The sequence below is a fragment of the Camellia sinensis genome, chromosome 2 (genome assembly GCF_055761805.1).
Source record: "Camellia sinensis isolate YWXY chromosome 2, ASM5576180v1, whole genome shotgun sequence".
NCBI classification, from domain to species: Eukaryota; Viridiplantae; Streptophyta; class Magnoliopsida; order Ericales; family Theaceae; genus Camellia; species Camellia sinensis.
The window spans coordinates 137,517,704-137,537,262 of NC_138962.1; the positions used below are offsets into that span (position 1 = coordinate 137,517,704).

The window sequence follows — 19,559 nt, forward strand, 5'->3', positions numbered from 1 at the left end:
ATTATGTAAAATTAATAAAAATTAATAAAAATTACATGATTAATTTTTAAAAATTAATTTTACATGATCATTATCCAAACACATAATAAAAATTAATTTGGTCAAAAATAATTAAATGTCTAAAAGATTTATCAATTTTACATAATTTTATTTTTAGTGGGTAGGAATAAGTTTTAAAAGTTCAAAAATATTTGTTTGACATTTATTTTTGTCAAATTAGTTTATATTTTATAAAATTGACAATTTTAGCCTTGAAAAATCTAATGATATCTTTAATTGTCCTTATTTGGAATAAGATTCAAAATTCAGGGTCAAATGTGTCACAATTGAAAAGTCAGGGACCAAAGTGACACAAGTCCCAAACTATAGGGACTATTTGTGTAATTTTCCCAACATTTAATTAATAGCGACTAATATTTAAGTCGCCAAAAGTAACCATTTTGGTGACTAAAGGTATTTTAGTCACCGAAAAGAAATATTCAGTGACCAATTTTTTTGTCACCAAAGATAAAAGTAAAATTTATACTTTTTATTTAGTGACTACATTATTTTAGTAGGAAAAAATTACCTTACAACGACTAAAAATCTTTTAGTCGCCGAAAATGAATATTTGCCGACCAAAACTTTGGTTGCCAAAGTTTAATAGCAAACATTATGCTAACCTTTTGGCGACTAACTTTATTTTAGTAGCCAAAAACTAGTATATCACAACTAACAAAAATTTTAGTAGCCTAAAACATGATCTAACGCCGACTAAAACAATTTTTAGTCGCCTATTGTCACATATTTAACGACTAATTTTTTTTATTCGCCAATAATTAAGATACAGCTACTAAAAACAATTAGTAGCTAAAAACCATATTCAACGGCGACCAATGTAATTTTTAGTTGCCTATTCTACAACTTTTGGCGACTAAAAAAAGTTTAGTCGCCAAATTTAGTCGCTAAAAGTGTAAATTGTTGTAGTGAATGTCGAATTTTACATTCTTTATTATATATATACAAAATGCATTTTTAAAACTATTTTGACATGTATCCCAAAAATTGAGTCTCGCTCATTACATCTTAAGCCCTCGGCTTTACAAATAACAAAGATACACACATAAGGCATAATTAAGAACCTCTTGCTTCCCGAAAGTCCATCCACACTATTGCCTTGGAGGAAACATCTCACTGGCACCTGAAATAGTATTCCCGTATAGGGTGAGCCAACAACTCAATAGAGATAATCTAACACAATATATGAGTTTAGTGAAGGTATAAATACTACGTGCATAAACAATACCAATACTAAAACATCCATAAGGCTTGCATATTCATATGCCACTAAGACCTAACCTCGTTCCATTTTCCTTCAATTCATTTCCAGTTCATATATATGTTACTCAATTCATGAGTTAAATTCATTATATTTCAACAACCAAAATGAGACTACAACTCAAAGGTTTTCCAACTATGCAAAACACACATAAACACTTCCAACCTGCCATTTTACGAATATTTCATCCGAAGGAATCGGCACCCATTTATATATGAAATTTAGGGTCTTTCACCCAGGACACTCTGACCAACTTTCTTTAAATGGAGTCCATCCCCTTTCTCCTCCCAAACAAATACACATATGCAATGTATTTATAAACATAATCACATATGGAGTACATCTCCTTTCTCCTCTCAATAAACATACATATACAATGTATTTATAACATGGTCATATTCAATGACACCAATAATGAATTAGCATTAAATCGCCTAATCCTTATGTAATTTCTACAACAATCATAGCTATTCTTCACCAATAGCCCAATGCAATTATTTCAAAAGAGATGTTCAATATCAAAATAGATAGTTTATTCAAAACTTCCATAGGTGAGATAATACATATCAAATATCACCATTTATAACCATAACCTTCCAATTTCACATTTTCGATGTTAATCCCAATTATTTGTACAAGATAATAATTTAATCAAATTAGGGAAAAAATCCCCCTTTTACCAAATCTCAACCCAAACACCAAAAACAACTGTTTTGGCACAACATGATATTATATTCAAGCCTCACACTCATTTACCCCGTATTAATCAAAAACCCCTATTTTCCATATAACACCAAAATCTTAGATTTGTCCAAACCACAACCAAATCTCATCATCTATACACAATAGCAAATAACTAAGCTAAAAACCATATTTGAGTATAGAAAATCCCTACCTCAAGTGTATAAAACCCAAGCAACAAGGTGGAACTTCAAAGATGACAAAACCAATTTCTTCTTGGATCAAAATGAAGCTCTTGTAGCCTTCTACCTGTCACACCCTACACCTACCCCTAAAGGTGTGGGCATGGCCTAAGCGAGAACGGACATAAAAACTGATGTACATACCGTACGGGGCCTTATCGGAAGCATAAAATATTAATATAACATAAATACAAGCATACTCCATTGAGCTATTTCTAATATGCCAGGATCTCATGCATTACATACATCGTCAAAAGCGGATAAAGTTTAAAACTATATCCTTGGATATCGTGTACAAACACATACATTCATAGTCCTAGCCCGATAATTGGGCATAACAAAAGGAATATGAGAGTTATGTACAACGTCCATAGGTGGCTCTCAAAAGTAGACCCATATCTTAGCAGCTTCCCAAAAATAAATGGCCTGGTGTAGTGCCTGGACATGTAAAGGTTGACAGAAGGGACAGTGTCGAAGTTAGGACTGACCCCCTGACTGATAACCTACAGAAACAGACATAATGGAGAGTGAGCCGGGCTCAATGAGCAGTAATACATAATGAACGACGTCTGACTTGAAACTTAAATACATCAATACATAGAAAGATGCAGCATGCACATGGTTTGTCTGATTCTGCGTTTAGTTCATAATGGCCCTAGGCCTAATCCTGTGACATAAGCATGTGGCTATAAGCCCTTGAAACATGATGGCGCGAAGCCCTTGAACATATGGCACGAGGCCCTTGTAATACACTTGAAACTTGTGGCACATGGCCCTTGAAAATGAACTTGAAACTTGTGGCACATGGCCCTTGAAAATGCACTTGAAACTTGTGGCACATGGCCCTTGAAAATGCACTTGAAACTTGTGGCACGAGGCCCTTGAAAATGCACTTGAAACTTATAAATGCTTTTCTTTACATGCTTTGACATTAACATATGCTTGGGACATTAACATAATTGCTTTGCATGCCTTGAAACATTGACATGATTGCATGACATTACATAAGTACTACTACTCACAGTGTTGAGGTGGCGTGTTGCTTCCTTCTGGAATGTGTCCTGCACACAATTAATACATTAGTTTCTTTTTTTATAAAGCATTTCCTGAGTCTTACACCTTGCATGCATTTACAACCGCTTTAAAATCATCTGTAAAATATTCTAAAAATATCGGAGAAGCAAGCACTCAAAACTGAACAAACATTTAATTTTTCCTGAAAATGAGTCCCCCGCTCGAGCGCCACTTTGGCCGCTTGAGCGGACTGTAAAATGCACAAAACTGCTAAGAGGTGGTTTTTCCCGCTCGAGCGGGCTTTCCGCCACTCGAGCGGACCGAGCAGATTCCGAAATTCTGAACCTCCATTCGAGTCCCAACCTGGTATTCACTCCTTTTTTTCATGCAACTCAAGGTTAGATTAATGCAATATTCCCACCTAACATCACTATAACATGGATTCTACCTTGAGTATCATAAATTAAGCAAGATTAGGAGCTTCAACAAGCCATCTCCCTCTCTAATTCCATTCTTGGATTCAAGTTCTTCATATCCTTGAAACATAACACATGATATATGCATAATTCCATGAAGTGATGATAGAAAACCATAAATTGAAGTATAATTTCATACCACACCCAATCTAGACGCCTAAGCAACCAATTGGGAGAAACCCTCATTAATCAAGCATGAATTAGACATGAATCAAACATACACATCAATTACAAACTCTAAGTGGCTATAACAAGAAGGATTTGAGCTTACCTTGAATTCAATCCTACACCTCTAACAATTTTGCCAAGCTTTCTTGTTGAATCCCTTCTCCCCCGATTTCTCCTCTTTTTTCCCCCAAAATGGTATTCACGTTTGTTTTTGATCAAGGCTCCTAAAGTCTTAGAGATATATATATATATATATAAGTAAGGCATATAAGACAAAAATGAATCGTTTAATCTTTCCAAAAATTAAAATTTCGCAAACATGCTTAATATTACCTAAAAATTATGCTAATTACGGATATATAATCAATTTCAGCTAATTAAGCTGTTAAAGCTTCCAATTTCTAATTCAAACGTGTTAATGGTGACAGATAGTTTCCTTGCGGGACAGATAGACATGCATAGACATGGATTTCACTTCATTAATCATACTTTTTTTCACGGAACTACACAGTAAGCATTTAAAAGTACCAATTGAGGACTGAGAATATAACAGAAATCATGTGCGAGGGTCAGGTTATTACACTACCCTTTTCCAAAGACCCAAGGGTGAAAAGATCCTTAGATCTAGGTGTATTTGTAGAGAGAAGTCGAACCCTAGAGAGAAGGAGCTGATTTAGGGTTTTTGAGTGAAAGGGATCAGAAAAATGAAACAAAACGGCGCTATTGTGAACTGATGTGCACCAGGCTTGCTCGAGCGAAAAAGTTCTCGCTCGAGCGACTAGACACAAAAAGATCGCCTTGCTCCAGCGCAAGAAACGTCGCTCGAGCGTAGAATGCAAAGCTTCAGGTCTGCCACCCAATGCAGACGCACGCTCGAGCGCAAGAAGCCTCGCTCGAGTGAAGAAACATTTTCACAGGACTAACTCGAGTGAAGAGGCCAAAATCTGGGCAACAGCCATTTGTACCAAAAGACAACCAACCTGTTCCAAACTCGCCCAACAAGTCCCAAAACTCAAATTCAAAGAATTAAAGGGAGGAAACAAGACATAGACAACAATATACAATCACGGAACCCGAGTCCAGAACACAACAAAGGTCGAGGTAAAACCAGGATCGCTATAGGATATCTTGTGTTAAAATGATGAATTTTAGCCTTTGGGTTAATATTTGAATAAGGGAAGGAGATTACCCTAAATGTGTTTTGAATATTATTTTGTATAAATAATGAAATTGATGTGAGAAATGTAAAATTGGGAGAAGGTGTAAATGAATGGTGTGGTTGGATTTGTGTGATCAGTCATTCATAGAAATTTGATAAATTATCTATTATAAAGATTGTATATCTGTTTAGAAATATCTATATTGAGCTATCAGTGGAGGATAGCTATGATTGTAGTAGAAATTGCATGATGATTAGGTGAATTGAAACTAATCATTTAAGTTTGTCATTGAATATGACGGTATGACTAAGGCATTGAATATGTGTTATGGATAGTCATTGTATATGACGATGAATTTAAATACATTGTATACGTATAATGTTTTGGGAGAAGAAAGGGGATATACTCCATTGTTTGGGAGGAGATAGGGGATGGACTCTATTGAGAATTAAGTTGGCCGGAGTGTCCAAAGTGAAAGTCCCGAAATCTTATGTATACATGGATGTCGATCCCGTGAACAAAATTTTCGTAAAATGGCAAGGTTGAAGTGTCTGTATGATGGTTATGTGGATAGGAAACCACTGAGTTGTAGTCTCAGTTGGATCATTTGGAAAATTTTGTATATTTACCATATGACTTGGAATGAAATGAATTAACTCGAAATGAATAAATGAGAATGAACATCAGTATTGAATGGTTATGGAAAGAATGTAAGTTGATCATGAATATTGAACATTTATCTGACACTTATATCTTAGTTAAACTTCATACATTGTATTAGATTGTTTCTACTGGGTTTTGGCTCACCCTACTTGGGAAACCATTTTCAGGTACCGGTGACATGTTTCCTCCAAGGACATAGCTTGGGAGGACTTTGGAGCTTGAGGCTCTATTTTGTTCTTTTGTGTTTAAACGTTTATTCATGCCGAGGGCCTAACATGTATAAAGCTTAGGACTTTCTTTTGTTGTAACTAAGTGATATCTCGGAAAGATGTAAGCCCGTAGGGCATTTATTTTGTTGATTGTTAACTAATGCCACATGCTATAGATTCAGGATGAACATTTATGAATGTATAATGCATGTAATATCTTTTGTATTATGAACTTTGATGAATGAAAGGATACTAATTCTATTATGTTCACTTCTCTTATGAATTGGTTTATCTGTATTATTTTGGGGGGCGTGACACATTTTGTCCCCCAAACTATCACGCGTTTTCTACGTTGATCCCCATATTCAATTTATTTCAATTTAGTACATGAACTTTCCACAAATAGATCAATTAGACCCCTGCCGTCACCTTCTGTCCACAATTGGACGGAATGTGCTGACGTGACATTTAAAATTTCATTTTACCCCCAAAACTATACCTTAAAAATCAATTTGTCCCCCAAACTATACTTTAAAAATCAATTTGCCCCCATATTACATTTACTCATAAACACACAAGTACTTCCATAGACGCATAAATTCACATATAAAAAATGTATTTCTTGTCACGTCCTTCTTGTAAGCCGAAGCATTTTATTATATGAATCCCCCACGGAACCATTCTTGGTTCATCCGTGTCCTTCCAGAACTTTTACAAAACGATCTCCCAAATTGGTTTCTCGTTTGGTGGGATAAGTTTGGCATTCAAATTGATGCTTTTCCAGAAGATGTTCGCAATGCATTCAAAGAATAGCAAATTGCATACAGTCACCTTCCAGGATATAAGGACATATCTATGTCCAAATCTACAGTTCATTTTGTAATCCGCTTCGGAATCCCTTGGATTTGGAAGTGGGATTTTCAATATGATTTTCAGAATAAAATTCCCCGTTTAAAAAGAGTTTTCTTTTACAAGTGGTGGAATAAGATGGATGATCCTAAATCCCATCAAGAATTGCTCCAGAAAATTAAAGGTCATACTCAGGCCTGCTGGGATGCTACTCCTAAGCTTATCCCAGCTGCACCTACAATCCAGAATCCATTTGTCCAAATTCAAAACGAATTGCGACAAAAATATCCCGCACTTTTAGAACTGGAATTAGTCATCAAAAGCATGGACTACATGAAAAAACAATTTCTCCAGTCCTTTAACCGTGATGATACTAGCATGAAATCTGGTACTAGCCATGGCGATCCAGATGAAGGTCATACTGATCCCTATAAGGATGAAAATGAGTTTACAGTACTGGCAGGTGAATCACAAGAGCCAGCTGATGCCGATCCAAATTTTGGAGATTTTTGGGACTCACTCACAGGATTGATTGCCGACAAGATGAGCCAAGAAAAAGACAAGAAAGGAAAAGGAAAAGAGGAATAATGCTCCACTTTGTCCTCCATTAATCCAGCATCACTTTGCAGCTCCATATCACAACAAATCTACTTTCGGCTAAAGTAGATTCTTAGTCCATCCATCATTACAGCTGGCTATCAGCTGTCTCTCTCTCTACCGACACCAAGAGATAAGGCAATCCCGAGAAGATAAGACGATCGACCCCAAAGCCAACCAGGACACGCCACTTGTCTTGCTCATCCTTATTCATTATCTTTTATTGTATTATATAAGGGATGCCTCACCCTTGTTGAAGGCACGCTTTGAATTTTTAAGTTTTTCAGTATTTTCTCCCTCCCTCTCAGTGTCATTTTCTTTCAACCGTTTGAAGTATAATAAAAGCATAGTTGCAGTACTGGTTGTAAGTATTTCTTACTCTTCTTTTAATGTATGTCTGTATATACTCTTGTTATATTAAATGATATATTAGCTTTTCATATTGAAAGAAGAAATAATTTTTTAAACAACTTTTTATCTATTTGACCGAATGACCCTTGGGGTCTCCAACAATTAGAAGAAACTAATCGACAGATTAACCAAGTCTAGTTGCAAATCCAGGAACAAATCTGCCTCTTGGTTACGGCCGTTAGGCCTCCCCCTCCAGCATAGTAGACCATGAGACCATAGATGTCATAATTAGGATAAAATAAAATAAAACTATGATTAATAATTATTCTTGGGTTAGTGCTTAATGATGGGTAGTACAGTGTTAGGGTTAGTGGGACGTCACCCAAGTCGTGTAGAGTCAAACCGTTAGCAGTGATTGCGGTCTTCTCGTAAGCTGTTGACAGACGTGCTAGCTTTATCCTGTGTCAAGCACCATTATTGGTATCAGAGTCAAGTTTAATGTTGGTTATAGTTAGTTTTATTTTATTTTAATTATACATTTATGGTCATCATACAACTCTATGACTACCACTCCTGCAGGCGATGTTAATACAGTAGCCAATACAGTGGCCAATATAGTAGCTTCTTCATCAGAAGCCAGAGAATTAGTTGCCTATCAAGATGTCAGGGAGGCACTTGATAAGTGGACCATACCAAAAGTAAAACCAGATACCATCTATAAGATAGGTATGCTTAATTTCTCCAGCCGACGAATCATCAAGACCTTTGAGCATGCAGCCTCAGTCCAGAATAATGATGAACTTATGTATTTAATACAACTTCAGGATCTTTATCCTTTCTTGCAGAAATACAAATATGTCCATATAGGACTTGTCCAGGTTGGTTTTAAGCCTCTAACTCTTTTAGGTCAAAATACCAGTATCCAGTGTACACTACGAGATGGTAGGTGTACTAATTGGAGAGCTTTGCTTATGGGAGCCATAGAAACAAGCCTAGCTCATGGTCCAGTATATTTTGACATATATCCCAACCTGAGTATAGCCCTATCAGATTAAAACCTATCTAAGGTTTTAGAACTGAGAATCTTATCTCATAGTTATGAGTACCTTCCAGGGTCACCACCTTTTACAGTAATATCCAGAATTTATTTAAAGGTTTTATCAACTTTAAATCCTTATATTAGAAAGCAGAGTGATCAAGGCCACACAGTGCTTATTGACACCAATCTTTACAGTAGTCAAATTGCTGTTCCTAAAATGATTGAATGGGAAAAAATTAATTTTCCAGAAAAATGGCAAATAACTAATGCTGTTCCTCCTAGACCAATTATTCGACACAATTTGGATGATGTTATACAGACAGAAGGAGGTAATGTTTACCTTCGTTTCCAACGACCTCAAAGGCAATTATCTGGAAGTATGTCAACCGTCAGTATCAGATCTACTCCCTCTTTTAGAGAAGCATATAGGGTAGACTTTCCTGAGTCATCCAGACACTCTGGTGCTGAACCTGTAGAATCTGTCATGCAAGGTATGCCATCCAGACTACCAAGTAATCCAGACCACATTGACCCTATGGATCCAGTTGTCCAAGGATTACAATTTTCAACCAATAGAATCCCACATGGTATTTATGAACCTAGGGAATCCAGTAGCAAATGACCTTATAGTCCTACTGCCAGTGATATGAATTTTGAAGTTTAATGGATTTTAGTCCCGGTAGTGAAAACAGGAAAATCCTAAATCAGGATTTCTACCAGGAAAAATATGCAAAATTCAGAGAATGGTATTTTCCAAATCACACTCCAGAACAATTAACAGAAACTAAAAGCCATTATTATAAACATCTGACAGAAAACCAAAGGCTTTAACCTTTTCCATTATGGTTTATGGAAAGTGGTGATATATCAAATTCACAAATAAATGTCTTAGAAAATATTCAGAAGAATTGGGTAACTACTGATGGCAATATTATTACGTCAATACATCCTCCTGCAAAATCTTTAGAATTACTTCCAAGTGATTCTATAACCAGCCAACCCTTAGTTATTACTGCTTTTGTAGAACCTCCTGCAAAAAGCACTAATGCAGTGACAGTTAAAGAAATTATTCCCATTCTAAAACAGAATAATTATACTAATCTTTTCTGTCAAACTATGGGAAAACAATTAACCAGAATTGAAGAAACAGTTGTTCATATTAAGGACACCTGTCATCTCCAACCAAAAACTCCAGACTTACAACCTGTAGGCTTTAAGCCTACTCCTACAGTAACAAATTTTAACTTAAAACCCAAAAAAGATAATACAGAATTTATGGATACTCTTTTAACCAAGATTAAAAATCTTCATATAGGAGAATCCTCTCAAGTTAATATGTTATCCAGAAATCATTTCCAGGAGATAGATGAAAATTATCAAAATTTGGATCCTTATCAAATATCTGAAATCCAGGCTAATTTCCAAAATGAACCCTCTTCGTTAAATAAAATTCATTATGGGACAAATATAGACAGGACTACTTATACTGCACCAAGAAGATATTATTATTCCACACCTAGCCCTATGGATCTTCTTTATGAAGAAGATTTCCTCCATAGTCAGAAATCATACCACAGTAGAACCATTTATGAATGAAATATTGATGGTCTTACAGAATATCAAATATTCGAAGTCCTTCAGCGTATGCTTATGTTTGCCACCGTATGCAAACAAAATGAGAGTACTGACCATCAAGTTGCCCGATTTATAGTCAGTGGCTTTACCGGGTTACTCAAAGGATGATGGGATAATATTCTCACTACAGCACAAAATCATGAAATTTTAGGTTCTACTCGTATAAAACCTGATCCAGACACCAGAGCTGAAACTACTGAGCAAGATGCTGTTTACACTTTGGTAAACACTATAGTTCTCCATTTCATTGGTGCCGTAACCGGTATTGAAGATCGAAGTAGAGAACTATTACAGAAATAAAGATGTCCATCTTTATCCCATTTTAGATGGTATAAGGATGTATTCCTGATGAAACTACATCGAAGAGCTGATGCTAATTCAGATCATTGGAAAGCCAAATTTATTGATGGTCTTCCAACTCTTTTTGCAGAAAGAGTTAGAAAGAATTTAAAGAGATCGTCATAACCAATTGGTTATCCCATACAGTAGATATACCTACGGTCAACTCGTAGGATTAATTACTGATGAAGGTCTTGCTTTATGCAATGATCTTAAGTTACAACAACAGATGAAACACCAACATCTTATTGGAAGAAAAGAGTTAGGCGAGTTTTGTGAACAATTTGCCTATGACACAAAATTACAGTATCCTCATAAACAAAAAAGACATAAAATTGGAAAATCTTCTAAGTATTATTCCAAAAAATCCAGAAAACATAAATATGCTAAAAATAATCAAATTCAGCCTCAAGTACCTTCAAAAGGTAAACAAAAATATTTCAGAAAGAAATCTAAATTCACAATTAAATGTTATAAATGTGGACAAATAGGTCATTATGCTAATTGTTGCAAATCCAAATTACAACAGAAGCTTAATGAACTATCGATAGATAATGAAATCTAACAACAGATTCTCAGAATACTTTCTGATGAATCAGATACTTCTTCCAATGAAGAAGACGAAATTGCAGCTTTGTATTCCTCAGGAACTGAAAATGAGTCTGATGACTCTCCAGAAATTTGTGAATGTAAAACTCATATCAATCAGATATCTGATGAAGTCAACTATTGGAAAGCCATCGTTGAAATGAATGGACTTGATATTGGAGGACCCAGTATCAATGTTCTTACAGAAGAGGAACAGAATATGATTACTTTTGCTGATCAAATTTCTAATCCAGAAATGAAATTAAAATTTTTAGAATTATGTTTACAGCATCAGAAGAAGGAAGAAATTCTTCCTCCTCAACATTACAGTATGAAAGAAGTTTTTCAAAGACTTCAACTTGTTCCCGAAGAAAAACCTTTAACAATCCAGGATTTAAAAATGAAAGTAAATGCTTTAAAAATTGAAATTAAACATTTACAAAATTCTAATATTACTATTAATTCTGAAATTAAGAAGATTAATAGTAAACTCCAGGATAGGGAAAAAGGAATCCAAATTAATGAATCTACTTCTATTTCAGAATCAAAAGAGCCTGATTATCTCATGCTCATGAATACAGTTACTTTTCAGAAATGGTATATCAGAATCACTTTTATGATAAAACCAAATTTTATTATAAAAGATGCCATCGCCCTTGTAGATAGTGGAGCGGATATGAACTGTATTTAGGAAGGATTAATTCCTACTAAATACTTTCATAAAACAACTCAATCACTTACCAGTGCAAGTGGTAATTCTTTATACATTCAGTATAAACTTCCAGAAGTATTAATTTGTAATCAAGGCTTATGTCTTCCGACTTCTTTTGTTCTTATTAAAAACATGTCCCAGGCTATAATCCTAGGAACACCTTTTCTGTGTTTACTTATGCCAATTTCTAAAATTGATTCTATTGGTATACACACAACCTTAAATAATCAACTGATTATTTTTGAGTTCATTACAGAACCTTATACTAAAGAATTAGATCTGATTAAGGATCTAGTTAATTTCAAAGAAAAACAAATTAATTTCCTACAAAAGGAGATTAGCTTTTTAACTACAGAACAACGACTTCACCAGTCTTCTTTCCAGCAAAAAGTCAAATCACTTGAACAAGAATTTCAACATGAAATCTGCAGTGATATTCCAAACGCCTTTTGGAGTAGGAAGAAACACATAGTTTCTCTTCCTTATGAACCAGGTTATGATGAGCGGAAAATCCCTACTCGCGCTCGACCAAGTCAAATGAAAAAAGAGTATTTAGAACTCTGTAAATCAGAAATTAATACTCTTCTCCAGAAACAACTCATTCGCTCCAGTAGATCTCCTTGGAGTTGTACAGCCTTTTATGTTAATAAAAATGCAGAAATCGAAAGAGGTGTGCCAAGATTGGTAATTAACTAGAAACCTCTTAATGAAGCCTTACAATGGATAAGGTATCCAGTTCCCAATAAAAAAGATCTTTTAGATCGTCTTCAGGATGCAGTCATATTTTCTAAATTTGATATGAAATCAGGATATTGGCAAGTCCAAATCGCCGAAGCAGACAGATACAAAACTGCTTTTACAGTATCCTTTGGGCATTTTGAATGGAATGTTATGCCATTTGGATTAAAAAATGCACCTTCTGAGTTCCAGCATATTATGAATGATATTTTTAATCCTTATACAGGATTTTCAATTTGTTACATCGATGATGTTTTAATCTTTTCCTCATCAATTGATCAACATATGAAACATCTTAATATATTTAAGCATGTTATCATCAAGAATGATTTAGTTGTTTCTGCTTCTAAGATGCAACTTTTTCAGACTACAATAAGATTTTTAGGCCATAATATTCATAATGGTACTATTATCCCTATTAACAGGAGCATGGAATTTGCATCTAAATTTCCAGATGAAATTAAAGACAAAACTCAATTATAGAGATTTTTAGGAAGTTTAAATTATATCCATGATTACTATCCTAACCTTGCTATAGATGCAACTATTTTATATTCTCGACTTCGTAAAAATCCTCCTCCATGGGGTCCAGAACATACAGAAGCTGTTCAAAAGATTAAGGCTAGAGTCAAAACTCTACCTTGTCTTTCTTTACCAAATCCAAAATGGAAAAAAATTGTAGAAACTGATGCCTCTAACTTAGGTTATGGCAGTATACTTAAACAATTTAATCCCAACAGTAACAAAGAAGAACTTTTAAGGTTTACTTCTGGAATTTGGCATCAAGCTGCTAAAAATTATCCTACAATTAAACAAGAATGTTTAGCTATTGTTAAATGTGTCTTAAAATTTCAGGATGATCTTTTAAATCAACATTTTTTAATAAGAGTTGATTGTTCAGCAGCAAAACAGATTTTTAAAAAAGATGTTAAAAACCTGGCTCAAAAACAAAATTTTGCCACCTGGCAGGGCCAACTTTCAGTATTTGATTTTGATATTGAATATATCAAAGGAGAAACTAATTCTCTTCTAGACTTTCTAACCCGCGAATATTTGCAGGGTTCAAATAATACAGAATAGAGGCCGAGGCCCAGGCAGAAGGGGCGGTGGCAGGGGCTCAAACCCTTATCATACAGAATTTCCAGGCTTATATGCCTCTTCCAGTAAAAAAGGGGAATCTAGCCACACGGCTAAAGATGTCCTTCTTGCTCCTCCAGTACCGTATGTCCAGAATTTAATTACTAAGGAAACAGTCCTCTATATTGAAAATACAGATATCCAGTGGATGAAAGATCCATGGGAAATTAAAAGGAGGTATTTGACAACTCAACATTCTTTACCTCACTTTGATCAGTACAAATACAATTATGAGCAGATCCTTGTTGATCCTTGCAGATCCTTCCAGAACCATTCTCTGATACCAACACAGGATAAAGCTAGCACGTCTGTCAACGGCTTATGAGAAGGACCTAACCGCAATCACTGGTAACGGTCTAACTCTACGCGACTTGGGTGACGTCCCACAAAACCCTAACACTGTACTACCCATTATTAAGCACTAACCCAAGAATAATTATTAATTATAGTTTTATTTTATTTTATCCTAATTATGACATTTATGGGCTCATGGTCTACTGTGCTGGAGGGGGAGGGCTAACGGCCGTAGCCAAGAGGCAGATTTGTTCCTGGATTTGCAACTGGACATGGTTAAAAGAGTATCCATAAATTCTATATTATCTTTTTTGGGTTTTAAGTTAAAATTTGTTTCTGTAGGAGTAGGCTTAAAAGCTACATGTTGTAAGTCTGGAGTTTTTGGTTAGAAGTGACAGGTGTCCTTAATATGAACAACTGTTTCTTCAATTCTGGTTAACTGTTTTTCTATAGTTTGACAGAAAAGATTAGTATAATTATTCTGTTTTAGAATGGGAACAATTTCTTTAACTGTCACTGCATTAGTGCTTTTTGCAGGAGGTTCTACAAAAGCAGTAATAACTAAGGGTTGGCTGGTAATAGAATCACTTGGAAGTAATTCTAAAGATTTTGCAGGAGGATGTACTGACGTAATAATATTGCCATCAGTAGTTACCCAATTCTTTTTAATATTTTCTAAGACATTTATTTGTGAATTTGATATATTACCACGTTCCATAAACCATAATGGAAAAAGTTGAAGCCTTTGGTTTTCTGTCAGATGTTTATAGTACTGGATTTTAGTTTCTGTTAATTGTTCTGGAGTGTGATTTGGAAAATACCATTCTCTGAATTTTGCATATTTTTCCTGGTAGAAATCCTGATTTAGGATTTTCCTGTTTTCACTACCGGGACTAAAATCCATTAAACTTCAAAATTCATATCACTGGCAGTAGGACTATAAGGTCCTTTGCTACTGGATTCCCTAGATTCATAAATACCATGTGGGATTCTATTGGTTGAAAATTGTAATCCTTGGACAACTGGATCCATAGGGTCAATGTGGTCTGGATTACTTGGTGGTCTGGATGGCATACCTTGTATGACAGATTCTACAGGTTCAGCACTAGAGTGTCTGGATGACTTAGGAAAGTCTACCCTATATGCTTCTCTAAAAGAGGGAGTAGATCTGATACTGGCGGTTGACATACTTCTGGATAATTGCCTTTGAGGTCATTGGAAACGAAGGTAAACATTACCTCCTTCTGTCTGTATAAAATCATCCAAATTGTGTCGAACAATTGGTCTAGGAGGAACAGCATTAGTTATTTGTCATTTTTCTGGAAAAGTAATTTTTTCCCATTCAATCATTTTAGGAACAGCAACTTGACTACTGTAAAGATTGGTGTCAATAAGCACTGTGTGACCTTGATCACTCTGCTTTCTAATATAAGGATTTAAAATTGATAAAACCTTTAAATAAATTCTAGGTATTACTGTAAAAGGTGGTGACTCTGGAAGGTACTCATAACCATGAGATAAGATTCTCAGTTCTAAAACCTTAGATAGGTTTTGATCTGATAGGGCTATACACAGGTTGGGATATATGTCAAAATATATTGGACCATGAGCTAGGCTGGTTTCTATGGCTCCCATAAGCGAAGCTCTCCAATTAGTACACCTATCATCTCGTAGTGTACACTGGATACTGGTATTTTGACCTAAAAGAGTTAGAGGCTTAAAACCAACCTGGACAAGTCCTATATGGACATATTTGTATTTCTGTAAGAAAGGATAAAGATCCTGAAGTTGTATTAAATACATAAGTTCATCATTATTCTGGACTGAGGCTGCATGCTCAAAGGTCTTGATGATTCGTCGGCTGGAGAAATCAAGCATACCTATCTTATAGATGGTATCTGGTTTTACTTTTGGTATGGTCCACTTATCAAGTGCCTCCCTGACATCTTGATAAGCAACTAATTCTCTGGCTTCTGATGTAGAAGCTACTGTATTGGCCACTGTATTGGCTACTGTATTAACATCGTCTGCAGGAGTGGTAGTCATAGAGTTGTATGATGACCATAAATGTATAATTAAAATAAAATAAAACTAACTATAACCAACATTAAACTTGGCTCTGATACCAATAATGGTGCTTGACACAGGATAAAGCTAGCACGTCTGTCAACGGCTTACGAGAAGGACCTAACCGCAATCACTGCTAACGGTCTGACTCTACGCGACTTGGGTGACGTCCCACTAACCCTAACACTGTACTACCCATCATTAAGCACTAACCCAAGAATAATTATTAATCATAGTTTTATTTTATTCTATCCTAATTATGACATCTATGGTCTCGTGGTCTACTGTGCTGGAAGGGGAGGCCTAACGGCCGTAGCCAAGAGGCAGAATTGTTCCTGGATTTGCAACTGGACTTGGTTAATCTGTCGATTAGTTTCTTCTAATTGCTGGAGACCTCAAGGGTCATTCGGCCAAATAGATAAAAAGTTGTTTAAAAAATTATTTCTTCTTTCAATATGAAAAGCTAATATATCATTTAATATAACAAGAGTAGATACAGACATACATTAAAAGAAGAGTAAGAAATACTTACAACCAGTACTGCAACTATGCTTTTATTATACTTCAAACGGTTGAAAGAAAATTACACTGAGAGGGAGGGAGAAAATACTGAAAAACTTAAAAATTCAAAGCGTGCCTTCAACAAGGGTGAGGCATCCCTTGTATAATACAATAAAAGATAATGGATAAGGATGAGCAAGACAAGTGGCGTGTCCTGGTTGGCTTTGGGGTCGATCGTCTTATCTTCTCGGGATTCCCTTATCTCTTGGTGTCGGTAGAGAGAGAGACAGCTGATAGCCAGCTGTAATGATGGATGGACTAAGAATCTACTTTAGCCGAAAGTAGATTTGTCGTGATATGGAGCTGGAAAGTGATGTTGGATTAATGGAGGACAAAGTGGAGCATTATTCCTCTTTTCCTTTTCCTTTCTTGTCTTTTTCTTGGCTCATCTTGTCGACAATCAATCCTGTGAGTAAGTCCCAAAAATCTCCAAAATTTGGATCGGCATCAGCTGGCTCTTGTGATTCACCTGCCAGTACTATAAACTCATTTTCATCCTCATAGGGATCAGTATGACCTTCATCTGGATCGCCGTGGCTGGTACCAGATTTTATGCTAGTATCATCACGGTTAAAGGACTGGAGAAATTGTTCTTTCATGTAGTCCATGCTTTTGATGACTAATTCCAGTTCTGAAAGTACGGGATATTTTTGTCGCAATTCATTTTGAATTTGGACAAATGGATTCTAGATTGTAGGTGCAGCTAGGATAAGCTTAGGAGTAGTATCCCAGCAGGCCTGAGTATGACCTTTAATTTTCTGGAGCAATTCTTGATGGGGTTTTGGATCATCCATCTTATTCCACCACTTAGAAAAGAAAACTCTTTTTAAACGGGGAATTTTATTCTGAAAATCACATTGAAAATCCCACTTCCAAATCCAAGGGATTCCGAAGCGGATTACAAAATGAACTGTAGATTTGGACATAGATATGTCCTTATATCCTGGAAGGTGACTGTATGCAATTTGCCATTCTTTGAATGCATTTGAATGCATTGCGAACATCTTCTGGAAAAGCATCAATTTGAATGCCAAACTTATCCCACCAAACGAGAAACCAGTTTGGGAGATCGTTTTGTAAAAGTTCTGGAAGGACACGGATGAACCAAGAATGGTTCCGTGGGGGATTCATATAATAAAATACTTGAGAAAAAGCATTAATATAATCCCAGTAGCTGTAACGAGATTCCTTATTTCGAATCTCAAGGGTACGGGTAACATGAGGATGCATGCCCCAAGCCGGCATCGGTAAAATCTGCTGGATAGTAGCTTTGCTGTAATTAATGGGACTTGCGGTGGGATTGGGCTCAGCAAGAGTATGTTTGAAGTCGACAGAGGCAATATCAACAAGGATCTGCTCATAAATGTATCTGTACTGATCAAAGTGAGGTAAAGAATGTTGAGTTGTCAAATACCTCCTTTTAATTTCCCATGGATCTTTCATCCACTGGAAGGTAAAGAATGTTGAGTTGTCAAATACCTTTTAAACTACAAAATTTATATCACTGGTAGTAGGACTATAAGGTCCTTTGCTACTGGATTCCCTACTGTATTGGCCACTGTATTGGCTACTGTATTAACATCGTTAGTTGATGTTAGTTGATGTTCCAAGGGATGAGAATATAACTGGTATCCATTTACAGTACATTGCTTTACATTTGATAGAAAACAATTTTTCTTTTTTCTTTTTTACTTTCCTTGTTTCCTTCTCTATAATTTGTTGATGTTTCTAAAAGACAAGAGCATAACTGGTAGCCATTTGCAGTATTTTTCTTTGCATATGATTGGAAACATGCCTTTTTTCCACCTCGTTGTTGCTTGCTCTATTAGTTGAATAATACACATTAATTGGTAAGATTTTGGTGTTCTTAGCAAAGAGATTGAAAGCAATAATGTTGGACAACAATAATACAAAGGGGATTTTGGCCATAGCCCTTTACTGATAGGAATTTATTGTGAAAGTTAACAGTCAAAAAGTTTCACATAGAAGGTCCCTCATTTAAACAAATGCTTGCTGAATGATATAATGCCTATATATATAATTGTAAATTTACTCACCATCTCATATAAATACTCACTTAACAATAAGGGGCATTCTGATAAGTGCTTATCCAGGTTTACTTTATAGAGTAGCTATTATGTATTTAATGTTCTCCATGTTTTTCTAAAATTGGGTGATTAAATTATGACCCTCTCTCTCTCTCTCTCTCTCTCTCTCTCTCTCAGCTGAAGTTATGAAATCCTTACATATTCCCATGGGAGTACGTCGTGTGCTTTTCAGAACATTAAACACTGACAGGTAAATACATGACATTTAGTTTTGCAGAATGATTGTATGTGTGGACCATGTTTCGGTTATGCTCTTCAAGGAAGTCTTGAGTTCTGGGGTATTTACTACTTGTCAACTATGTTGATTTGGAATGAAATTGTTTCAGTTGGACATATAATACCACTAAAAGTGTTGTGGAAGTTAATTCAATTGGTCCGTGTTATCATTTTTTACTATATGAGGTTAACTGAGAATGCTTTATTACAATTCATGTAAGAATTTAATATAGAAAAATAGGGTGAGTCGCATGGACAATAGTCTTTATTGAAGTTCCATATTTGGTTGAAAGCCTAATGCTAGTGACATTCTAAAAGTTTGTTTCAGCTGAGCCTGTGTGGCTACAAATGTGTTGCGGCTTTCAACAGTCTTACTAGTGCTAGTCTGCTCCAATTC

At 35.6% G+C, this 19,559-nt stretch overlaps 1 protein-coding gene across 7 annotated transcripts in view; it reads left to right on the top strand.

Annotated features, from left to right (window-relative positions):
* LOC114306767 (uncharacterized) overlaps positions 1-19,559 on the top strand; it is a 64,075-nt gene that overhangs the window by 38,460 nt on the left and 6,056 nt on the right. For 3 of the 7 annotated variants that reach the window (XR_014361638.1, XR_014361639.1, XR_014361640.1), the window contains one exon: positions 19,064-19,136. Coding sequence is in view for 2 of the 7 variants with exons in the window: in XM_082915642.1 (XP_082771768.1) it covers positions 5,890-5,899 (10 nt within the window). In the remaining 5 variants the exon portion in view is untranslated. Of the gene's footprint in view, positions 1-5,889; positions 6,196-13,305; positions 14,094-14,174; positions 14,265-16,303; positions 18,467-19,063; positions 19,137-19,559 lie in introns of those variants that run through there. The other 4 variants (XM_082915642.1, XM_082915643.1, XR_014361642.1 and 1 more) reach the window with 3 other exon arrangements.